This window comes from Pipra filicauda, unplaced genomic scaffold, assembly GCF_003945595.2.
Source record: "Pipra filicauda isolate LSUMZ 115617 unplaced genomic scaffold, ASM394559v2 scaffold113_size4260070_pilon, whole genome shotgun sequence".
NCBI lineage: Eukaryota > Metazoa > Chordata > Aves > Passeriformes > Pipridae > Pipra > Pipra filicauda.
In genome coordinates this window covers 2,191,438-2,217,454 of record NW_024103585.1, presented here as the reverse complement: position 1 = coordinate 2,217,454, position 26,017 = coordinate 2,191,438, and the positions used below count along the sequence as shown (strand labels likewise).

Genomic DNA, 26,017 nt, shown 5'->3' with positions numbered 1-26,017 from the left:
ATCCCACTTTTAATAGAAGGATTTTGTTTTCTTTTTAAAGAAAAACACCTGGCCTGAAGGTCCGGCATCTGAATTTTAACATAGGCTTTTGAACTCTTTTTCATTATTATTTACCTAAAGAGCTATATTCAAAGAAAAATCTGACTGCCTGCTTAGTTCTGGAAATATTAAATTACTTTCCCAGATTGTTCAGATTGATTCCTAGTTTAGGGATCTCTGAATGTCACTGTGCTTATATGTCTCTATGGGGTATGAGACCACAATCCAGCTACAGCAAGAGATTCTCACCCTCAGATTCCCAGGGTGACAGTCTCTCCCCATACCTTGAAGGGGGTCCCACTGTGAGAGGGCAAATGTGTGACTGTGGTCCCAGCTGCCAGCTCCAGAGCTTCCCCTCACAGCTCACTGCCCATTCTATGTGCTTAAAGTTGTCTTTTTGGGGCTCAGAGACTTTTGTCTGTTGGCTATACAGTCTGTCAGGAAGAGAAGGCATCTTACAGCCTGATACCATTGGTCTCTTTTATGATGTAAAAGCTGTGGGTTCAAATTATTCAGCATTTGAGGAAGGATGGTTTGGGTGCATCAGCTTGCTGGTTCTTCAGCCCTCTCATGGTACCTAGTTTTATCCCACTCTGGGAATTTTTAAAATTTAGGACAGCAATCTGAAATTTGCACCCAAGTTTCCACATTTGCCACAACTGAAGATGGCAGAATCTGAGGCCTTCCACCAAAAGACTAAATTAAATGCTTGGAAGTGACTCTTCCAGCCATCCATGTGGGTCTGCTCCAGTATCCTTGACCTAAAATGATTATTTCTGAATAAGAAACCAGGAACTGAGGAACTATTTTGCATAGGTATATACACTGCTTTCTGATTTTGTAATTTCTAATGAAGCACCAAACAGTTTGAGACTGCAATGTATTTATTTTGTGTTTGCAGAGGAACCTACCAGACAGCAGAATTTTTACTATAACTGCCTTTTTAAAGCTAAAAGATCTTCTCCTTTTAAAATTATTTAAAAAGTGGACTTTTTTGATATCCAGCCTGTTTAAAATATCCTCAGCGGATACTCTTCACTGCCATGTATATCAGGTGTTGAGATATAACAATAAACAAGGTTTAAGAAATCTCGGGCACTTTATTGACAAAAAGTTTTCTTCACAGACCACAATTTTAGCTCTTTTTAATTTACCACTGATATATGTCAGACTGTACAGCATCTGGAAAATATTTGTTTTAAAATTAGTACATTGGTATTGTAAAGGAAAGTTGGACGGAAATTGAACATTGTGCAAGTAAAATAACGTACATCAGCTTCCAAAAATAAAAGGCAGAAGTATTAAGAAATGACACTAAACTAAAAGTTCAGTGACTGTTAAAACCACAAATCATCAAATCAACTTTGCAGAGACAAAGAGGTAAGCTGATAACCAAAATTATTATTTATGACTAATAGCTGCAAAGCAATCTGATATATGTGCAGACCTGACCACTGGGAGATATCCTCAGCCCCAGGTGCTCTTGCCCCATCAAGGCAAGCAACATCCTGCTGTGGGCTATCAAGGGCAGGGCAAAAAAGGGGGCATGATTAGACTTCTGGACGTCTAAGGGATCACCAGAAGCCTTCCAGTCCTGCCAGCAGCTGCACATAACATGCAACTTCTTTTCACTGTTGTTATTCATATGCAAAGTGGCTTGGTATCTAGACATAACTAAAAAGTTGTAAGATCCAGGGTATAAAGTGGGTTTTTTTTGCTTCACTCTTCCTGAGCTGCTGTGCTGTTGCTCCTCAGCCAGCCCTCAAGCTATTGGCTAGTTGATTTTAAACAAGCAAGACCCTTGCAGTAAACAAACACAGTCATTTCATTTTAAATGTTCATAGGGGGATTTACATTGCAGGACTGATCTGACTATCTGATTACAACAAGAGGAAATTCAAGAAGCTTTTTCCAGGGTTCACATGGTTTGTGGTTTCTGGTAAGCTAAATGTACATCTTCCAAAAGCAAAATGAAAATATATTAAATAAAGCATGGCCATAGAAAAGGAGAACAAAGACCTGGCACATCTCTCTAATGAAGTGCATGGCAAAGGCTCCTTTTAATTCATCAGGAATAGACCACAAATAAATAGTAAGTCATAAATATTACTTATGTACTAATACAGTAGACTAATCAGACTCATCTGAGACAAAGAAAAACCACACCATTTTATATGGAAATTACGTGCAAAGCAATTTACAAATAGTTTATGTCATTATATATTAATCAACTCTTAACATAATTGTAGGTGCATTTCCACCATTTGTCATAATACAAATTCTGGTCAGAGCAAGGAATACAATAGCAAGATATGTAGAGTGTATTTCTGCTGGCAGTCAGCACAGTGCTCTGTGCCTGCAGTCAGAGCCAAATCCACCTGTTGCATACCCAGAGTGCCACACTCTGAAATTCTCTTTTTCCTCCATTTCAATGTTCTCGGGTGAGAAAGTTTTAGCAATATTAATCCCTACACTGCAGCATTGTTAATTTTTACTTAAAAGGTTCCCAAAAGTTTTAAAGATAAGTTAGCAATAATAACAAATAATTTCAAAGATTGTGTCTGACCCATTCCTTAAACTTCTGGCTAAACAAGTTAAAAATCCTGGTGAGACCCTACACTCCCACTACTACAGACTTGTTTATTCACAACTGGCTTACTTACAGGATGCAATCTCCAAAAACCTCATGCTTGATCATTTAATTTTTGTCACTAATTTGGTACATTATGACACAATGAAATACTGGTCACTGAAAGTCAGTTTATTTATAATTCTGCATTTCATTTAGACAAATTATAAACACATGGCCCAACAGATGACTGACTTTCTTTACAAATCTCTCCCTTCTCTCTTTGCATATTTTTCACTGTATACACCAACGGTAGTGAAAACAGTTTTTAAAAGTGCATCCTTCATTTAAAAAATTGACTCTCTTCTTGTTTACTAAGATACTTAACCATGCTTTCTGTCCTGAAAAAAAGTAATTTAGGGAAATTCTATGGTCTGAATTAGGTGAGGGTTCAGACATGATGGGCTTTTTTGTCATATTATTTATGATTCTATGAATAAACCAAAAAGTAAATAAAATGATCAGCTGAAAATCATCTGGCACAAACTGAGCTTCAGCTCGTACTGCAAACTGTATCACTTAGTACAGTTGACAACTTCTGAAGAGTTCTCTTAAACAGTGCAAAATGTTTATTTTCTTCCATGAAGATGTGTAACTTGAAGAAGGAATACCAGTGTCAAAGCCTGATTTCATGGTGTAGTGCACTCATGGACCTCTGTAGACCTTGCCATATTCAAGGCTAAGGTGACAACAGCCAATTCTGTATTGGGAACATTGATAAAACTCGGGAACAGTTCAGGAACAGTTAATAAATTTCCTTTGGCTGAAAAACAATTGCCACATGATTATAATACTGCAGAGCAGACCTGTGGAGACCGAAAATATCACATCCATTGGGACTGGTAAACATAAGGCCACAAAGAGGATTGTCTTCTCTTTTTCATGTTTCGTTAAAAAAGAAAAAGACAATTTTACAAACAGGAAAGAATTCATCCCAAATAAAAGGGACAATAATGAATCTATTAGCCTAAAATGAATATGTTTGTTTAAAGACAAAATATTTCACAACCAGGACAGTAAAGCGCTGGAGAACATTAGCCAGGGAAGTTGTGCAGTTTACATCTAGGAGAGTTTTGAGATGTGACTAGAAAAATCCCTAAACAACCTGGTCTGAATTCAGTGTTAACCTTCTTTGAGCAAGAGATTGGATGAGAGAGTCTTCTGAGATCCCTTCCACTTGAAATACTCTGTGATTCACTGTTTCTGCTGCTCTTGAATAATCTGGAAATTACTGACAGAATTAGAAGGTCATACCTGGGAACCTTAAAGTAAGAGCATTCTCTTAGCTGTTTGTCCTCTCTGTGCCTGCAGGCCTGCACAAGCCAGGAGCTCCTGCACTGCACATTCTTCTGGGAGAACACCATATAGTATAATCCAAGGTTTGTATCTTGGATTAGTTACTTGCATAAGCATTTCCCACTGGTACCTGACTTCATTTAGCCAAATGTTGCATATCTGTAATCATAATCATTGCTGCAGGGGATCAGTTATCGTTATTTGTATAGTGGCAGCTCCTGATAGGGCTAGTGATGGCCATAGCCTTATTTTGCCACTGCATTAAAAAAAAGTGGGGTTGCCATCCTAAAGAGATAGAAGCCTCAGTCAGGCTTAAAAGAGTGGTGGCATGCACAGACAGCAACTACTTACACAAAACCATCATCATTAAGAAAAAGTGCTTTTTTAATAATTCACTGCAGCTGAATCTGCAACTAGTAGCTAAAGGAAGCATACTACATATACAACAATACGCTGTATTCTGGCATTATAGAAGTCATGACTGACATCTCTAAATGTGCACTATCAAAAATAAATGTAAACTATGTAATCAAAAAACGAGCATTTTTTGGTTGTTGTTTTTACGAAAAATGGATAATTTACACTATCTATAAAAGGCAGATTAAGGTTTACAACTATCATGCAGGTGTCCCAAGGCGTGATCCAAGCTAAATACATGCAGCTTTCATTCAGACTACTAGCTACGTGCTCTTTACAAATTATCACCGGTCTTTCCAACTGGTGATAGTCCTTTTGGTGAAAAACATGTAACAACCAAATAGAATATCATTATTTGAAGATATCTTTGAACTCCAACTTCCATTCTGACTACATTGCACTGTTTTGTGTTTAGAACATTACAACATTAACACCGTTTAGTAACCTTAAACTGGCACCTGTTCTATAGAGATCATGAGCCTGCAGGCGAAGATGCACTTCATTGACAGTTTGAGTGTCAAATCTTCAGCACTCTGTCTTATGGTTTCACTCATCAAGGGGATTTATCTCTACTTTTGGCAGAGAGATATGATGATCATTTAGTCTCCATTTATATAGATCAACTCAGATCTATCAATACCTGTCGATCCAGAGAAATATTAATTTTTTTTACTCTTATTTTCACAGCAGTAACGATATGTTTCAGTGAGGTCTTGGGAGCAGTTAGACTAAACATATGCTTAAGTATGTATTCTCCTTCCAGGTTACAAGATGTTTAATAGATAAAGTGCTGTTTAAGTGGTCATGCTGCTATTCACCATTTTTCTGTGCATTTCTGACAGGTCTGTAAACTATGTGTTCAAGAGAGTCCCCTGCCTGATCTTTTGTTTATGATCAACACTGTTTCAAACAGAGTTTGAATCTAGAAAACAGAAAACTAATATGTTCTCTGACAACCCCCAAATAAAAAATAGCAAGAACACATATTTGAAATAATAAAATGTACATTTCATTATTCTGCTACCCTGAGAATGGGGGCAAACTGCCAGTGATAATGGCTATGCACATTTATTTTTTTTCCTTCACAACATGAAGATATTAAAATTCAGACTAGCTGAACTAGATTAGAAACCCGATCTAACTGTGATATTTAGAAAGTCTAGCACTCTTCCTGATTAGACTTTCAGACTGGATCATCAGTCTCTGGGACTGTGAAATATGGCATTTATAGTAATGTAAGTCCTTATCATTGTGGTGACAAAAAGCATTTTAAGTGACTCACCACATGTGAGAAAAGAAACAAGACTTTTTTTTTTTTTTTTAAAGCCCAGTGTCATTTGTAGATGGAATGTTTGGTAACCAGCTTGGGTAAGTATAGAGATCAAATATAGGCACTATCCATGTCATAATTGCAAGCATAACTACAGCAACTCCGATGATGTTAATGCCCAAACCAGCTTTCACCTGAAAAAGAGGGAAAAGAAAGCAGAAACTTACATCAAGATACTGAAGAAAATTTTTAAAATGTTTAAAATCCCCTCTAGGGACTTTTGTTTAAAACTCACCATGTCCATAACAGTTAAATGACCATATGAAAATACGATGGCAATGGATTGGTAACCAGGAAGGGAAGTGCGAAGGAAGTACAAACAAGGTCCATGTCATAATTGCAAGCATAACTACAGCAACTCCGATGATGTTAATGCCCAAACCAGCTTTCACCTGAAAAAGAGGGAAAAGAAAGCAGAAACTTACATCAAGATACTGAAGAAAATTTTTAAAATGTTTAAAATCCCCTCTAGGGACTTTTGTTTAAAACTCACCATGTCCATAACAGTTAAATGACCATATGAAAATACGATGGCATTGGATGGGTTTGATACAGGAAGCAGGAATGCAAAGGAAGTACACAAGGTAGCAGGTATCAAAATGAAAAGTGGATTCACATGAATGGCTTCAGCCTATTGAAAAATAAGAGAGTACAGCTGTCAAGGGATGCATTGCCAAATTAAATACATAAATACAAACTTCTTATATTACCACAGGTGAACTGTAGATAGAACTGCTAGTCTAAATAGTGAGAAATAACTTTTTTGGTAACTCATTTTTTGAGATTATATCTGAGAATGCTTCAGAGGAGAAAAGATAGTTCTTTAAATTCATGTCTGATGTTTTCTGATTGTAGTTGAGTCCATAAAATAAGGCTATTGCAAAGGCTGCTCACATTTCACAGGCACGAGAAGCAAAAACACTGCAAGAAAGATGATGAAGTTGCATTTGTATGCAATTCGTAGGAGGAATTCAATGAGGGGTTCAATTCTGTTTGATATCTTTATTGGTGATCTGAATAAGGGGATCAAGTGTACCCTCAGTGAAGTTGCAGATGACACTAAGTTGGGTGGGAGTGTTGATCTGCTGGAGGGTAGGAAGGCTCTGCAGAGGGATCTGGACAAGCTGGATCAATGGGCCGAGGCCAATTGTAGGAGGTTCAACAAGGCAACATGCTGAGTGCTCTACTTGGGTCACAACAACCCCATGCAGCACTACAGGCTCGAAGCAGAGTGATTGGAAAGTGGCCCAGCTGAAAAGGACCTTGGGGTTGACAGTCGGCTGAACATGAGCCAGCAGTGTGCTCAGGTAGCCAAGAAGACCAAAGGGATCCTGGACTGTATCAGAAAGAGTGTGGCCAGCAGGACCAGGGCAGTGATCATCTGCCTGTACTCAGCACTACTGAGGTCACACCTCGAGTACTGTGTCCAGTTCTGGGTCCCTCACAACAAGAAAGACATTGAGATGCTGGAGCGAGTCCAGAGAAGGGCAACCAAGCTGGTGAAAGGTCTAACTTGTAAGTCCTATGAAGAGAGGCTGAGGGAGCTAGGGTTGTTTAGTCTGAAGAGAAGGAGACTCAGAGGAAAATCAACAGACTAGAAGACAATCAGTAAGTTTTGAAGAAGAAAAAATCAGATGTTTTGATAAAAATGATTAGAAGAAAGGACTGAATTGAGCTAAGGACAGAAGAAATGAGAATTATGTGTAAAGCACATCTATTAGCCCTCTCTTTGCTGACAACCTGCAGTGTTAACCATTTTTGCTGAAGATGCAGTCCTAAAGAAACTCTAAGAGAGCTGTCCTTTTTAAGAGCTTCAGATCTTCACAGATAGTAATAACAGCATTAATTTTCATGTGTTGAACTGTGCTGGATTTTGCTGGGGTAGAGTTAATTTTCTTCACAGTGGCTAGTATGTTTTAGATTTGTGCTGAGCACAGTGTTGATAATATAGAGATGTTTTTTCCTCCTGCTGAGCAGTGCTTACACAGAGCAAAGGCCTTTTCTACTTTTCTTACTGCCACACTGGCAGGGAAGTTGGAGGTGAGTGGGAAATTGCTAGGAGACACAGCTGGGACAGGTGACCCAAACTGACTCAAGGGATATTCCTTATTATATGGCCACATGCTCAGTATATAGAGTGGGGGGAAGAAGGAGGAAGCAGGAGGATGTTTGGAAGGTTGGCATTTGTTTTCCCAAGTAACTGCTCTGTGTGATGGGGCCCTGCTCTCCTGGAGATGGCTAAACACTCACCTTCCCATGGGAAGCAGTGAATTAATTCCTTGTTTTGCTTTGCTTGCCTGTTCAGTTTTTGCTTTCTGAGTTAAACTGTCTTTATCTCAACACATAACTTTTCTAGCTTTTACCCTTTCAATTCTCTCCCCAGTCATGCTGGCCAGGGAGTGAGCAAGCAGCTGCATGATACTTGGTTGCTGACTGGATTTAGACCACGACATGAACTTTTATCTAATTTTACTAAATTTTCCACATCCCTTGTAAGAAATACTTTAAACCACCAAATATCCAATGCACAATACAGAACAGGAAAATAAACTGCATGAAGTATTTTATGGAGACTTTTAAAAACTGCTTCTTTAAGCAGCTGTATTATTATATGGATGATAGAGCATATTCTGATTAAAAATAACATTTGTTATACTCACCAAAGGAGATAGTATGGGCAAAAATATTGTAATGGTAGCTGCATTGCTGGCTACTTCCGTTACTGAAGTGACAATAAGACAGGATATCAGGATAACCAACCACAATGGTAATGATCCTATAGGGGTCAATTTACTTGCTACCCACTCAGAAAGTTTTGAAACCTGCATAAGGAATATGGCAATATGATTATGTTTAGCAAGTCATTGTAAGAAAAATTTGAAAAATGGTGTATAAGAGACTTTACTCATCTGCTACTTGCAAAATATTTATGTAAAAGAGAAAAACACTGGAAATATTTTCCATATTCCTATCACATATTTTTAAGCCTGTTTTTCTAATTCAGTTGTGCCCTATAGGAGCCCATGCAAACTATATTCCATTTATTTATATTTGTACCTCTGAGATGGTTAGTAGAGTCTTATCAGAAAATGGTAATATGCATATATCAGGCTCCATCACCACAGACTGGGTCCAAACCTGCTTGATTTACTTGAGTAACTACCATTGTTCACATAAGAGGTACTTCAGTGACATTAACCCTAAGGCTTTGGAAACAGTGTGTCTTCACAACTCCTACCGCCATCAGGTTTAAATTACATAAGAAACAGTAGTCATCAGTTGTCTTGGAAGACAAAGGAAGCTTCTTTTTTTGTAAACCTACTTTGTGAACATCTTGAATATTCATCACATTTATCATGTTCAATATTGCTACAGAATAACTTGCTAAAACAAGATAATAACTGAATTCACTGCATGTCTGAGTTGCTCCTGATGTGGGTCATGCTATTTGTTTATCTTCTATAAATTGCATTACCTCACAGCCGTCTGCCAGTGCAAAGCCGCCACCAACGAGAATAGCTATTTCCCAGGGCATGCATGACTGAAATTCCTTCCAAGTAATGAGTGGAGTGTAACCAAAAAGAGCTAGAGAAAAAAAAAATAAAAAAAAAAACAAATCCCCAAACAACATTTAAAAACATATTGACAAGCTCTTGAAATAATCTCTCTGAGGAAGTACTTGGGAAAAATTCAAAGGCAATCATTATAACATGAAGAAAGCCTCTGATGGAATCAACCGTCACTTCCGGGGACAGATCTTTACTGGGGAAAACTGTCACAGCTTGGAGACATAAGAGCTGTAACTGTTTCCACCAGTGGAACATTGGCCCCTTTCCCCTCCTTCCCTATGTGGAAGATAGCTGTGGGATATCAATGAGTTTAATTTACTCAATAAGACTGCACTATTCACAGATTGCTGTGCAAAGGCTGTTTCACTTAAGCTCATTTAGGTTATGGTCTTGCATTCTCTATGAACCCCCAGATCTCATTGATTTCAGCAGCACAATTGAATGCATAAAGAGGACAAGCTAGAAGTATACTTTAGGGAATATTTCATTTTGAAGAGGAAAAGTTACATGATAATGAACTCATGTACTATTTTGAATTTTATAGGATACCTTAATTAAGCAGTAAAATTTTCCAAAAATAAGCCCAGCCCTGCCCATTCAGTCCTGTTTCAAAGCCCGTTGCAGTCAATGGAAAGGTTTCTGCCTGTGGTGATGGGCTGCAGGCAGCAGGTTCCTGCACAGCACTAGCTCCTGCTGCTAACATTGCATAATTGTTGGCACTGACTTCCAGGCCAGGGATGCTTTATATCCCAGTAAGATTTTATCCTTATATTAAGATTTTAGCATTATTACTTAACAACATTCCTCTAACCAGTGCAATAAGTTCTATTTATAGTAGCATCTTAGGTACCTTATTGTAGTAAAATCTTTATAAAAATATACTCAACTGTTTTCGCCATTTGAAGTCTTAGACAATGTTTTTGCTGGAATAATAAAGAACAGGACGCCTATCACTAAGGCAGCTGTTGAATCCATAATATAGCTTTTATACCTAAGGAGAAGTTAAAAAGGAAAAAAAACACATAAATATACATATTCAGGAGGAGAAGAGGAAAAAGATTGAGGAGGAGGATAGAGTAGCAGAGAAGAGCTGCTGTAGACTTGACCAGAACCCTCTATTTCCCATCCTTTGCACCAGTTGATGTGGTGGAAAGAGGCAGAGGTGTAAGGAATGAAGGAGTCAAGCTAAGCCTGGAAAAAAAGAGGGTGGGTAAAAGGTGTTTTAGTTTTTGGTTTTGTTTCTCACCTTCCAACTCTATTTTTAACTGGTAATTAAATTAATTTCTCCCATATCAAGTCTGTTTTGCCCATGATTGAAACTGAAAACCAGTATCCCTGTCTTTATCTTGACCCACAAGCTTTTTGACCTTATTTTCTCCCCTGTCCTCATGCCAAGGAGCAGTGAGAGGGCAACTGGGTGGGCACCTGGCAGACTGTCACAGTCAACTCATCACATCTGTAGAAATATTTTGTGCAGTCCCTCTAAATTCATAAATAAACATCTTGAGTAAGTATATGTTGTTTTGCCACACAGAAAGGGTGACGTTTTTGTAGCTAAGAAAAGGCAGCATAGCTTAATTTTCATCCTCCTATGGCTGTCATTACTAGGGTCATAGTCACAAGGGTCATATTTGTTTTGGTCACTTCCAGTGCCTGAGAACTGTTTGCACTACTGTTTCTTAAGCTAATTCAATATCCTTCTAACTTGTACAGAGTAGCCCTAAGATCAGGCAAGGTGCAAAGCTGAGTTCTAAGGCCATTTTAACACATCCATCTGAGTCTGTTACAGACTGTTAGAAGATGACATATTCCAGTCTCTTATTTCAGTCAAGATGGTCATTAAAAATGAATAAAAATTTTACTGAAGAAAGTTAAAGCAAACATTTTCTTAACTTTTGTTATTTTTTCAATTTTCTGCAAGTTCTGTAAGATCTTCTGAACCAATATACCAATATATTTGTTCTCTTAGCCTCAGACCATATGCTTTTCTGAATATACAGCTACAGTAGGTCCAATAATAACTTCCCAGCAGATCTTCCCAGCAGCTTACTGTTTTGTACTAAATAAGGGTTTTTCACTGAAAAGAAAAAATTTTCTCCTGATTTTATGCTACAAACGCATAATCTGATAGATCCCTTTGCTTGGTTAGGTGAAATTCAAAAAAGCTTAATATGCATAGCGCACTGACACCAAAACCAGCATAGTTTTAGCTAACATTGTCACAAAATGAAGCTGCCATAGAAATTGAAGTGATTCTCTAATTTGTGTCTCCTGCTTCCTAGTGTCTGCCTGCATAGAAAATACATTTTGAAAAAACATATTTGCTATGGTTAAAAAATATATGTTGTTATGGTTATATAGTCAGAGGGTTCTGCCTATATATTACCCTTATCCTAGGACCAGATGTGCTGGGTCTAAAGATCCAAAATCTCCTCCTCTAGGATCCCATCATGCATTCTCTTAAGACTTGCTAGGACTTTTGAAGGAAGGCAAGGTCTGGATACAGAAACAATGCATGCTACCACTTTCTTCTAGGCAGATGCATTTTTATAGAATGTTTGATTTTGTTAAGGGGCCTTGGGAGGTCATCTGGTCCAACCCCTCCCTGCTCTGGCGGAGTCACCCAGAACCAATTGCCCAGGACTCTATCCAGAAAGTTTTTTAATACCACCAAAGATGGTGACCCCACAACCTCTCTAGGTTGCTGTTAAAAGTAAAAAACATTACATGATGTTCAGGACTCCTGCAAGTTTCAGTGTGTGCCCATTGTCTCTCATCCTGTCAGTGGGTGCCACTAAGAAGACCCTGACTCTTTCCTCTTTGCTCCATACCATGTAGATTTAAACATTGTCAAGGTGACCCTGCAGCCCCCTTCCTTCAGGGGTCATTCCTCCCCATTTTGCATTTACACTTTGCATTTATGCTTGTTGAACTAGGGAGGTGCAATTTTTTGCTCACAAAACTTAGCATTCCTGATGCAAAACACCATTCTCAAAAAACCTGCTTGGGACACACACAGCATCCTACCATTAGTCATACTGTTACGAAGATACACACATGATGCCATTCTGAACAGAATGAGATAATATTTTTTCAAAGTACATTTATCCAAGTAGTAATACAATTGCACATACAACATCTACCTGTTTATAAACTGCAAATCTGATTGTGGTATAAGAAAGCAAAAAACTTGTTGATTCAGGAGATCTCACATGACTGCAGCTGAAATAATTGTAGAGAACAGGGCTGTCGGCAAAAATACATAGTGGTCTTGTATTAGAATCAAAGAAATCAATAAACCATGCAAAAAAAAGCATGAGTACATTCAAGCAATAATCTAAGGAAGAAGGAGGGAAGCCCACCTTGCAGGATCAGCTGTAACCAGCTGCAGCCCAGTGTTGAACTTACTGTTTCTTATAAGGTTCCTGTAGTCCTGGCCAAAGGCCACCCTGGAACTCCTCTAATTGAAGCTAATACTCTACAGCCTGGAATCAGGCCCGGACATAGAAGGAAATTGCTGTAGCAGAAATTATGTGTGATCCTATGCTGTCAACAGACAGGGAGGAAACAAGCATGATTCAGCCTAACATGACATGACATGTGATTGCATTACCTTCCAAGGAAAACTTTAGAGGGCATCCACAAAGTAATGTCCCTGTGAAGAACCTGTAACCATGCTTATTCTGGGAATGTTCTGTATTTCCCTGCCAGTGGAAAAAAATCCTCAGACAATGGTAGCTAGGTTCAAATATGAATATGTGGCTCTCTGGACTGAAAAAAATAATTTGAGCCATAAGTCCCATATTTGAAAGGTTGTTTACCATGCCTGTTTTTCAGTATCAGATGTAGCTCTTTAAACAGTGCTCAGTGAACACTGAATTTTAATATGAAGCAGGAAGAGAAGCCAAGCCAGCCTGATTGCTTAGCTAGCTGATTGATTGCTTGATTAGGTCAACACTCCAAAACCCCTTCAAGAATGCAGTGTTTCATACAAGACAATGATCATTAGCTCTGCTGTTGTTATGGGGGGGTAGTAAATGTTCTTTTGCAATTCTTTTGATAATTAAAAGTAAATAATTTTAAAACAATCTTAGTTTTTAATACGCTTTATAATGACAATTTTTGCAGAAAATAATTTTGCTTCATGCTTTAAATGTTCGAAGTGCTACAATTATTCCTGGTAACATCCACTCCCAGACTTTCTGGAAGAGCCCTGGGGAAGGTGTGTAAGTGCATGAATGATGAAAATATATTTAAAGAGAGAAAGCATGATGGATACAGGTTCAATTTCATTTATGACAAATGCTCACGAAAACAAAATTGGAAATTACATCCTAGTCCAACACTGGCCTTTGGGCCATCCAATAATAAATGTTAAATCCGTAAGGACCTAAACAGCACTAAGTCCTGCTCATCCCAATCCTGCAACTACTTCCTACCACTCCAGAGCAAAACTCAGACCTTTATTGCAGAAAAAGAGAACTGAAATTACAGGAAGTACAGCAAGAGAAAGGAGATATCACAGTAAAGTTCCTGTAAGACTGACTGATTATTTAGGAAAAAAAAATCCAGGTGATCCTGGAGAACCTGAAACAAAAAGCAAAACAATGTAATAGTTCTTCGCTTTTTCGTCATTAGTTGAACTGTGATGTTGAGGGAGTTATGTATGAACAGAAAGTAATTTATAGCATTAATTTGAGCTGCCAAAGCAGGGGATGTTGGCCTGTATGCATACTAGTGTGGCTGTCACTAGGTGCAGGAGATCAAAAAATTCTAATCAAAGATTCATTATTGAAATTTCATGTTTGATGAGGAAGTGGGATACTGTGGCATTAATCATTATGCCTTCTTCCTCACCAGGTCAAGTCTAAAACCTAGGCATAATCCTTCTTAGGAGGCACTTACCATAGAATCATAGAATCAGCGGGGTTGGAAGGGACCTCTGAGATCCTCAAGTCCAACCTTTGATCCAACACTGCCATGGTTACCAGACCATGGCACCAAGTGCCACATCCAGTCTCATCTTAAAAACCTCTAGGGATGGAGAATCCACCACTTCCCTGGGCAGCCTATTCCAATACCTGACCACCGTCTCCATAAGGAATTTCCTCCTAATATCCAACCGAAACCTTCCCTGGCAGAGCTTAAGACCATCTTGTCTTACTGATAGCTGCCTGGGAGAAGAGACCAACACCCACGTGGCTACAACCTCCTTTCAGGGAGTTGTAGAGAGTGATGAGGTTGTAGCCAAGCCTCCTCCCCTCCAGGATAAACAACCCCAGCTCCCTCAGCCTCTCCTCATAGGACTTGTGCTCTAGTCCTTTGATTTTATCCTGTAATGGGTTTAACACATTTCAGCTATTGCACACATGCATATGTGAAATCTCTAGAGTTTATCTATACTGTATACACTACAAAGATTTGCATCAACCTGGAATATTTCTGAAATATTGCAAATATTTTCATTTTTTAAAACTGAAAAGAAAAGAAGGTATGTAGTTAAGACACAGTACAGTTCTTGCTGCTGTATCAAAAGAGACAACTTACTCTGGGAAAAGTGAAGACCACCCTGGGATGAAGCCAGGATCTCTGGTGAACCACAGAATGGTCATTAGAATGAATAGGACAAGTGTAACAGTTTCTGGGTAGCTACAACAGAAACAGAATGAGTTATCAATTTTCTTAAATTCACACTTGTATTTAATTGCTCTTGTTTGCAGATTTATAGTTTGAGATACCTCATTGGTCCAAGTTTCTTATACTCCTCCTGAATCACCCGTGATGAGGCCTCTTCTCTAGCTGTTTTCTTCTTGCTGCACTTGAACATGTTTTTAAAACTGGAATGTAAAGCAGCAGTATTGCTGAGTGTATATTAGTGTATACAGAAGAAAAACAAAAAGTCTAACTTTTCTAATATCAGTTACCAATAGCACTTTACAAAAGGAAAAATGTCACTTTACAGTACAGTATCTCCAATTCAATTATCACAAACTGAGCATATTGGAATTAACTGAAAAAGTCCAGTGGGAGATTGACAGAGGCTGCAACAAAACGTGTCCTATTCTTGACTAGTTCATTTGCCCAGGAAGCATGAAACTTTTATCATGGAAACTAATTGAAACAACCAAATATATAACCTAGCTATTTAATGAAAGTCATCTATGACTTTGCTTTACTTTGTTTTAGAATGAAAAAGTTTTTATCACATGAGTAGCCTGCAGAGTATTTGCTACAAGCTAGGTTTTCATTCTTGGCTAAGACTCTTACACAGTGTTAAAAAGAACACTACAAATCAAGAAAAATGACCATCAAGAAAAAGAAAACAATATATGTTCACATATAAAGTGGTAAGCGTGCGATGACTCTATCTGCTTAAAAATAGTCTCACTTTTCATCTCTCGCACTGTAAGTAGCCATGCAGTTGTGGAAGATTGCTGTCCCACTTATCTCTCCAGATGTTAGTGAACTTATGGAGAGCAAGGCTTTGAAGAATCAGCCCAAAAGAAGTATGTCCTATCCAAAACCATAAAAGCCCAAGCTCTGTGGAAAGACAAAACCCCTACCATACCACCACACATGAACTTAGAAGAAGCAGAAGTTTTTTACTTCAGATTTACAAATATAATCAGTTTATAACTCAGATAAAGTATTAAAAACAATCCCTGACTCCACGAAAGGGCATACTCCTGACTGTGAATCTTCCAGTCAGACCAAAATGTATAAGATTTCAGTATTCGTCTGTCTTGCAAGCATGCATTATTTAATGATGACTCATTTTTGATATGGACTTTTTACACTGAGCTAAATAGTCAAGGATCCCTATTTTAGAAAATTCTTGTTCCATCCAGAGATCAAGTCATACTAATCAAGGACAGAAAATCACTGTTGCTGCATTTTCTTCCTATTGAACCTGTTAAACCTAGATGCAGTATTTACTCCTGGTGCAAATTATCTTTTATACCAGTTACCTTTAGTTTTATTGATTATACCATTTACTTACTCAAACCCAAGGAAAAGCCACTGGAGCCAGACCCAGGACAGCAGCAGAATAATAACTCCGATGGGGAAGGAAAGGATAAACCAGGATCCAAAATTGATGCACTGGCAATCTGGGTAACGTCTGGATGAAAGTAAAAAACATGTTCAGTTGAGCTTTGCAAAGGAATGAAGACTTGTGAGAAGTGCCAGAATGTACTGCTGCAAGACAGCGCTTCTGGCTGGCAGAATGAGGTGTCCTCTGGTATCCTCTTCCTCACCCTCATCCTTATCTTCATGACCACTACAGGAACTAGCTGTGCCAGTTATTCGATCACTGGATCAGCAACAGATCTGGTGATCTGACATGGACTGAGATGTGTCTAACCTGAGTTCAGTAGGCAAGGGGGGGGCCACTCGTTGATTAGCATTAAGGACCATTAGGACTAAAAGGAAACAGAAGTTGAAAGAAAACAGTTCTATGAGATGAGACTTTAGCACAAGAAAATAAATGAAAAAGCTTCCAATGAACATAGAAGACAACAGTGGAGATTTGTATTTTTAAAACTTCTGTAAGCAATTCAAAACTGATTAAAATCAAAATTACTATTACTAATTTCCAGGAATGTTCATTTGCTAGGTGGATTGTCTCTCCAGTCACCTTGTCTCTTTGAGGCTGTCTTAACCTACTGTTACAGATGTGGGCCATTCAGCCAGAGCTCTCCCTGCCATGTGATTTCATAAAAAAAGGAGAAAGGGGCTCTGGTTTTCTGCAAGAAATTATTTTACTCTTGAATGTGAAAGATGCTAGAGAATCAAAAGAGCAGCGTAATGAAAACCTGTTTTACAATTTAAATTATTTTACTCTTGAATGTGAAAGATGCCAGAGAGTTAAAAGGGCAGCGTAATGAAAGCCTGTTTTACAATTTACTTTGTGAATAGAAATTACTCTTCCCTTGAGCTCCTTCAACTCTACTGAATGAGCTTTTAATTCTAAAGTCAGAAAATTCTAATCTCTTTAAACAGCTTCCTCCTTGATGCAAAAAAATCAGGTAGAATGGAAATAAAAATGTCCAGAGAGAGTCTCTAATGACTATTTCTGATTATTAGCCAATCTTTTATATTTCATGTCTTGCTAGAAGGAAAATAATTCTGATGGTTACATAGGTTTTTGAAGCTGTAAATGCTTATCATAAATGCTCTCTCAAGCACATTTTCGGTTTGATCTGTATTTGCTATGATGCTTAGATGTATTGCAAATAAAGTGCTAACAGGGACAAAACCAAAAGTCCTATCGTCTTCTTGAGGTGATGCTCTAAATTGCAACTGTACATAATGATGAGACAATGAAACTAGAACAATTAAAAACATTGTACTATCACATTATTTATTGATTACAGGGCTATGTACCTTTTATTACATGATTAGCCATATCAATTTTTGAATTTAAAAATTGCAAGATAGGAAAAATCTGACATAACTGTAACAATTTAGCATTCCATCATTTGCTAAAGTGTTTATGGTCTTTCCTGAAACATATGTGATAATTTCTTATTGAGCAATAAAACAAGCTCTTAAAAACTTTATGCTAAAAATTCAATTCCATCATAATATGTTAATTTATTGTGTTTATATTCCACAGTAGGTTTGTACAGGGCTGAATATTTGTGTATTTCTGCTAATCTGAATATTGCATTTAGGTATTCTTCAACTCCCGACCAAATACTCCTCAGGTAAACAGAACAATCAGTTTAAATGATTTTTCAAAATGATCTATTACATAATACTGGTTGGATTACCTGCTGTTGGATTATCTACTACAGGTCTTGCCTGAGGCAAGGATGGACAGGACACACTGAACTATTTATTTTCTAGACCTATTCCCTCTGGAAAATGAAAACACTACAAATGCAATCAATAACTGGTCTTTAACATTTTGCTATGTGCAATACAAAATAGTGGGCAGAGGGTAACCAAAAGATAGTACTTTATTTTACTCCATTCAAAATTAGAGTATGCATACTTCTGCAAATAAATAGTTTGCAGAAAAAAAAAGTTCAGCAAGAACTATTGGTTTATCAAGAGCTTTGGAACTAAATCTGCCATTTTCTTTTCAAAGCAGTTCTACTTAAATATGAGAAGGAATATTAAAAAATGATTTGGAAAACCTCAAAACAAGGTGTTCCACTGAATGCAGGTTTCAGACTGGCTTGAAATTATTTTCTTTTTCATTTATTAATGGACCTAAATTCCTCATATCAACAATGCTTAGCCTCTTGTAAGTCTCTCCTGATGGTCTTTGCTAAGCAGACCCAGATTTAACCCCTGCTTCACTTAGAAATTAATAACAGCTCTTTACAACCTAATAGTGCCTATCTTATTCATACTAAGTAGCGCCTTCCTTCTCAGACAAGCCCATCTTTTTCCATGCAGCTACTCAAATAGTAAAGTACTACTTAACCAAAGAATGGTTGTCTTCTTGTATGTGTTGGCAGATCATTTATAGCTTTTCTCTGTGTAAAGCAAATACAACCATGTAATTTCATTTTCTGTCTTTAACAAATAATTTAAAAAAGCAATAGAATCGAGTAATATCAAATCAAAGGGTAAAGTTTCTAATGCATTTTAGGGGAACCATGTGAGAGATCAAGAATAATGTTAGAAGTCTGGATTAAAATGAATATAAATAATATAGTCTCTTACGAATTGAAGTGCTCAGTAAAAATCAGATTAGTCGATGTTCCTGCGATTGTGGTCAGCCCTCCAATGGTAGCAGAATAAGCAATACATAAGCACATCACTTTGAGAATCCCATCGTATTTGTCCTTTCTGCCTTTTCTCTCTGCTTCAGCAGGTGGTAGGTTCTGCTTAGAAAGTATATACACCAATTAATATATATGAAGGGCTCATCATGAGGCACAAAAATAGGATTCAAGGATGCCTTAGAAGAGCAAGACAATTTGCTGGTAATACAGCTGTAAGCAGTGTGGTTTGGTTTGTTGTTATAGTGGTACTGCAATTATTCATGCAAAGGAAAAGAAGGAAGAGTCAAATTCTGAAGTCCTTTTCCTGATCTGTCTTTACTGAGACAAGAACTTCCTTTATATATACTGATATATATATATACACACTGTAGATATCAACTTTGTACTCTGGTGAGGTTGGTTTAACTTGTGTAAAATACATTGGGAGCACAAAACCACTAATGACATGATTATGTAAGCAAACTGTGTGTGTATGTGTGACTACACATATATCTCTTATTCACGTGAAACTAGATTCATTGCTACCTGTGCCATGTTAGGTGTTGCATAAAAGTGAGATTTAGGTTAAAACTAAGTTACACTATGTAATAAAAAGACACCTTAAGTACCTGTTCATTTCCTTTTTCGTTTTCATTTTCAACTGTGCACACAGTACTAGCCACACTGTTGTTATATCTGGAAAACAAAGGCATGTATTGTAATAAACAGATATTCTATTTAGAAGAATTCTTAGAGCAGAATTTAGTAAATTAATAACAATTACCCATTAATTTGCTTTTCTTTCCACTCAGTGCTTTCACATTCTTCTATGTGTTCTGTAAGACAGTGATGCAAAAACAAATAAGCATTTAAAGGAGCAAAACTGGAAAGGCTCCATCAGCATGTCCCATTCCATGCAATCACTTCACATTGTCCCATGAATACATTTGTAAGTGCCAATCTGAGAAACAGTTGAGTTGTTCCCTATTCCTTAATGACTCCTATTCCCAGAATCTGAATCCTTTAATGAGGAGAAATCTTTCTAACTTATAATCGAACCATGTAGGAAACCAGTTTAGATTCATTTGTTCTCCTAGCATTACTCTAGACATTAAAGAGCTCTTTTCTTGTGCTAACATTTAATGCTCAGTGTATCTATAGCCTGCAGTCATATTTCAGACATTCTACTAGACTGATAAGTCAGTCTCTCCCCTTCTTTCCTCCTCTCATGAAACTGCCATCTTCTGCACCTGTTTTAATCAATCTTTGTGAACATGAGAGAGCTCACACATGGTATTCCAAGAGAAGTGTCACAATGAAGCGTGCAATGGCAATAGTACTTCTCCAGCCATTTAATTGTATTTCATGTGTTTTTTACTGCTGAGTGAGGGCGGGCAAGAACCGAAGCTGCAGCGCGTGCCTACCGTCCAGCTCCAGTGCTGGGTTGACGGAGCCATTAGAGCAAGACATCTCCAGTGCATCAGCTTCTACTTCGGCTCTGATGATCTGCTGAGCTACAGCCTCTACAATTGGCATCACCATGGCAGCAGCAGAGGTGTTGCTGAGCCACATCGACAAGAAAGCACAGCTAACCATGAAACCCAGCATAAGCCTGGAATAGGAGAGACGAGTCTGTGACTGCTACGGTAACATCTCCTATCACCAGTCTATTTAATATAAATGGAAAATGTTTTCAACAGAAAGCTTGAAACACTAAAAATTTAAAGTCTGTAATTGATTTTTGAGGAAGTCTATGAATTAAAATTGATCAAAGACACTGAAATTACCATATTTTAGTGTTAAAGGTTCAAATATGTTGTCAATTGAAGTAGAAGCAATAATGTTTATTTACAGAATTATACTATATTTGAGCCATCTTTGAAGAAAGAACACCGTACACGTCATGAATTCAACACTGCCAAGTCCATCACTAAACTATGTTCTTAAGTGCCACATCTACACATCTTTTATTGTCCCCAGGGATGGTGACTCAATCACTTCCCTGGGCATCCTGTTCCAATGCCTGACCAACCTTTCACAGAAGAAATTTTTCCTATTATCAAATCTAAACCTCCCATGGTCCAACTTGAGGCCATGTCTTCTCGTCCTATCACTTTTTACCTGGGAGAAGAAACTGATCCCCACCTAGTTACAACCTCCTTTCAGGTACTTGTAGAGAGTCCCCCCTGAGCCGCCTCTTCTCCAGGCTAAACAACCCCAGCTCCCTCAGCCACTCCTCATAAGACTTGTGCTTCAGCCCCTTCACCAGCTTTGTTGTCCTTCTCTGGAAATGCTCCAGCATCCCAATGTCTGTCTTGCAGTGAAGGGCCCAAAACTGAACACGGGATTTGAGGTTTGGCCTCACCAGTGCCGAGTACACGGGGACAATCACTGCCCTGGTCCTGCTGGCCACACTATGTCTGATATATATTTGTTTCTCCAGAAGAATGCATAATGAAAAATCCAGAAGTCTCCTGCTATTCTACTTTCACTGCTGCACCCCCTCATGACCTCTAATGCAGAAACCTCCTCCAGTGGTATCTCTACCTTGAGCAGGATGAGTCTCCAATGTGCACAGGCTGGCTGGGGACTGCTGTGAGCAGCAGAGGACAGCTGGTGCAGAGAACAGCACCACCACTGCCGTGGGCACCGCTAATGAGCAGCAGATGCTGAGAGATGGGTAGATCCTCTCCTTCACCAATTGTCTTATCATAATCTTATTATCCCTTTGTCATGATCAGGAAATGTGATGAGCTAGTTATGAAGGATACTGCTTCCTCAGGGTTACAACGCTCTCTGTGGAGTTTCACAGCATATTCTGAGTTGGAATATGTGGGACGACCCGCAAGGATCATCAAGTCCAACTCAAGTGAATGGCCCATACAGGGATCAAACCCATGGCCGTGGCATTATTAGCACCATGCTCTAACCAACTGAGCTAATCTCAGGAGTTACTCTAGGTCTCCTCAGCAGCTGGCTGCAGGTTGGATTACCCACAGTAAGTTCCCCAGCAATGTTCAGCTTAGCATGGCACACCATCCACTTGTGTTCTCCCTTCCAAGATTTTGGCCAAAAGGTGAGAAGTCAGCTTTAGGAGTGATCAACCAAATAGAAGTCGAAACAACTAAATCTACATAGCTCAAGAATACAGCCAAAGATAAAGGAAGGCAGTAGAAGAAGATTGTAAAGAGCATTTTGTCAAAACAGGAAGCTACCAGTTATCAAAACATGCAGAACCTAAGCAAAATAACTCTGATATTTATAATTAGGTCAGACAAATCACTGAGGAATAGAAATAATCCAGCATTTCCATGAGGTGCTATTAGTTAGACCATCTCGGTTTTTAGGCCTGGGGTTTCTGATTTTCTGACCTTTTGCTTCCTGTCAGTCTGTTTCCTGGCAAGGAGTCATGAATATGATATATTCTGGGAAGCCAAACTTGCTCTACAAATCTTATCTGCAGCCTTACTGGTGTGCTGACAGGTGCATCTCTGGGCCTAAACCTTTTCTGCAAGTTTGTAAAGCAAGCAAAGAGTTTTCACTTCATAAGATATATGATGATAGTGAGTAAGCAGAGAGTGTGATTTCATTTCCCTCATCACCTCATCCATCTGGGGAAGTTCTTCTCTTTTGATAGTTTTTTCATATGTAGACAAAGGAAAAAAACATAAGTAAAGACATTGTGCTTAATGTGTTTTTCCTTCCCCACCACCTGTTTAGTTTTATGATTTTTTTTTCCTCACTGTGCATTTGAGGTCTTCTTATATTTTTGGGAATGTCCAGAATTTTGAAAACACTATTGAAATAAAAATTAATAATCAGCATAAACCAGATTTTATATTGAAGACATTGGGTATGAATGTTCCAAACACCATCAAGAAACAGGACCCCTATATTATTCACAAATTAACCATTCTTTTTGTCTAGAAGGATCCTTATTATGAACGGAATCACTGAAAGGGAACTTTCAATTAGGACCTCAGCAAAATAATAAAGTGTCACCTGGAAATCAATCATATCAAGTCAAATATCTACTTTGAGGAGAAAAGAAAGCCTGAATTTCTACTACTGAAAAAGCACTAGGCAATTATTTCTGGAATACGTAGATTTCCACAAGTATTATTTCCTTCAAGACATTGTTTAGCACATACCATGCAGGCTTGACACCCACCAGCATCACCATTCTTAAAGCCACTCTTTTGTGCAAATTCCATTTTTCTATTGATGTTGCCAAGCAAATTACTCCAATCAGCAGCAGATGAAAGTCTTTAAAATAAGAAGATGCCACCTAAAATAAGAAAAAAACCCCAAAAAACAAAAAATCCAACCAACCAAAAAATAAAACCAAAACCAACCTTTTTTTTTTTAATTAAATGATGAATTTCTGACAGTATTTGGTATTATCAATTTAATGGAAAAAATACAGTAATATTATATACTGAAATAAATATCAGGAAAATTTTTTGGCTTAAAATTAAACTGTTAAGTTCATTAGAACTGTTAATTTCATTTAACCAAATGTTGCAAGAGTAAATGCACGAAAGTGCATATTGTTAAAACAAAATAAAAAATAGGGTTTATGATAGAACAACCTAAAATTATCAGTCACATCTCACATATGGACTAAATCACCAATGAAATGTTGCTTTTATTACTTTTGTCACTTGTTCAACAAATACAATAACAACTTTAAACATAGAGTACGGTGTCATCACTTTGACATGAAGATGTATTTTGCATATGGGGTTGCACTCAGCATTTTGCATGGGGTCATTAGTATGACACCTCACGTCTGTAACATTAAGATATTTTATATCTAACTAGCATTTTTCTATTGACTGGCATCTAAGCACTCATAATATAGAAAAAAGTGTTAAAGACATACAAACAAGTCCTGAGGACAAAGCATGTAAGCAAATTTTGAGGCAGAACTACTGTGGTTGGCACTCCATGGATTAGCCTGACAGGTTTCAACATTATGCATTTCTTTCTTTGAAGTTTTGATCCTCAATATCCACAATATAAAAGAGAGGAAAAAAAGATTTACCTCCTTGGATCCCATTATACCAAACAATGGGAACATAAAGGCAGGGAGCAAAGCTGAAACAGCCAGTGGCAAAGCTTCTGTGAGCCAAAAGATGGCAACCACAAACAACGTGTATGCACATTCTGCTTCCTAGAATACAAAAGGCACCAACAAAAATATGAGTTGATCATCCAGTGGAAAAAATCACAGCTATGTCAATAGAGAGATTCCCCACACCCGGAAAAAGTATGAGTCAAGGGACCTGATTTTTCTAAGAGATAGCAAAATTATTTAAATTCTACGACTTAGGAAAGGTAGGGGAAAAGTCAGCTGCCTAATCCTTCAAGGACAATTAATCACATAGGTCATTCTGGAGCATTCTCAGGCCATGAATTACCATAAATCACAAACATTCTCTATATGCAAGCAAGCCTTTAAGCCTCTAGGAGAACTCACAGTCAAATTTTGTCTCTCCTGTAATCAATGAAGTTTTTTCATCAATATCAATAAGGCAAGGATATGATCTAATGTAAAAAAGCTTTGTGCAAGACTGACAAGAAACACAGCTGTTGTTTTTAAGACTTGTAATTTTAATGACTGTCTTTTATTTAAACTCCTGAAAAACAAGAGTTTTTTCTTTTTCTTTTTTTTTTTTTTTCCAGGAGAATCTTTTTCAATGCTGCCTGTAAAATGCAGGTGAAGTGAGTCTAGTTTCTTCTAAAATCCTAGAAACTTCTTTTGTGTGTTTTTGATTTATATTTATGCTTTTAAGGAAAATGGCTTTTAGTGCCACTGGTTAGGGTATGAAACTGCCCAACAGCAGCACAGATGATTTGTACTGGGAAAGGGAAAGCTGAATGATGTGGCTCTTGGAACCTTTGACTGGTAAAACAACAATGTTAAATCTAAGTCAGTCAGCTATGGCTATCATTTATTTTTTGAAAGAAGTTTTTGTTATGTATTAAACAATTTGAAAATGTCATAATTCATCTAGCAAATGTTCATCTCACTTAAGTCCTACCACATTAAGAATTTCCTGTGAGTTTCCTCCTGAAAAGGAAACTGAAATATTGAAACTGTGATGTGAGTGTGAAGCATGTTGCTCTGTAATCACTATCTGTGATGCAAGCATTTCTGAAATTAACTTTCATGTATTGTCACACGTGATATGTATGATTATGTATAATGCACATGTGATAACGCATCACGGGAGAATTCCATTTCATTCTACTGACATCAGAGCTATACCAAATAGAATCATTAACAGCATCTTTAGATAGCTGTTTCATCAGCTTGGAGTTGCCACAAGAATTAGTGAATGCCTGAAGAATTTATTCCAAGTAAAATAAAACTAAGATATCCTGCCACAGACTTTTCTTTATCTAGGAACCAGAGGAAATTTATCAGGTCATTGACTTCAGTCATTTACTATCAGACAGTACAATATGTGATGAACTTAAAATCCTTCATGAAACAAAAAAGTAAATGCAGCTCTCTTCCTGACAGTTCATCTTCACTGTCAATCATAGAGAGTTGTTTAAAAGTGTCCAAAAGGTAATAGCAAGGACAGGATTTTCAATGTAATCTAGATGATGTTAAATGGGAAAAGCATTTCTGAACAAGAAAACAAGTATATGACTCAGAGCTTCATGAATGCAGTACAGAATTTTACATTGAAGCTGTCTTCTCTACAATTCTATGCCAATACACTTTGACCAAAAAAAAAAATCAAAATGAAAACATAATGAATTTATTCAAGATCCCTTCCAACAGAAACTATCTATGATTCTATGAATCTTAAAAGATCTGGGAATCTGTCTTTACATACAGGTGTAAAATAATTACGTCTCAAAACACGTCACTTACTTTGGTTTTGATGATAAGTGGGAGTGGAAGTAAAAGTAGTGGAGTGAGGACAATGAGCAGCAACCTTCGGTAAACCAAGAGGTAGCTAAGAATCTTCATGGTTGATGGTTGGTAGATGAATTTTCC

The 26,017-nt window shown here is 37.7% G+C and overlaps 1 protein-coding gene across 4 annotated transcripts; it reads right to left on the bottom strand.

Moving 5' to 3' along the window:
- Positions 1–1,049: 1,049 nt before the first annotated feature.
- On the bottom strand, positions 1,050–26,004 carry SLC13A1 (solute carrier family 13 member 1). 4 transcript variants are annotated; one of them, XM_039383629.1, is made up of 16 exons: positions 25,892–26,004; positions 24,047–24,175; positions 23,151–23,287; positions 20,424–20,611; positions 19,784–19,835; positions 19,629–19,695; positions 18,959–19,122; positions 16,281–16,400; positions 15,019–15,117; positions 14,828–14,929; positions 10,168–10,271; positions 9,187–9,296; positions 8,372–8,533; positions 6,205–6,342; positions 6,042–6,103; positions 1,050–5,783 (listed from the first exon to the last, which is right to left on the bottom strand). In XM_039383629.1, exons 1-16 carry the CDS (start codon positions 25,988–25,990, stop codon positions 5,702–5,704), a joined length of 1,815 nt encoding a protein of 604 aa, XP_039239563.1. In that variant the 5' UTR covers positions 25,991–26,004; the 3' UTR covers positions 1,050–5,701. The 4 variants fall into 4 exon arrangements, with proteins under 4 accessions (XP_039239563.1, XP_039239569.1, XP_039239573.1 ...); XM_039383635.1 differs by having other exon boundaries at positions 18,959–19,119; XM_039383639.1 differs by lacking the exon at positions 6,042–6,103 and having other exon boundaries at positions 1,050–5,845.
- Positions 26,005–26,017: the final 13 nt, after the last annotated feature.

Coding starts and splice junctions, on each gene's coding strand:
- SLC13A1 (XM_039383629.1), bottom strand. CDS start 25,990: ATGAAGATTCTTAGCTACCTCTTGGTTTACCGAAGGTTGCTGCTCATT. Junction 15,118..16,280: donor TGGCTTTTCCTTGGGTTTGA/GTAAGTAAATGG, acceptor TTTACATTCCAG/TTTTAAAAACATGTTCAAGT. Junction 6,343..8,371: donor TGCCCATACTATCTCCTTTG/GTGAGTATAACA, acceptor ATTTTTCAATAG/GCTGAAGCCATTCATGTGAA.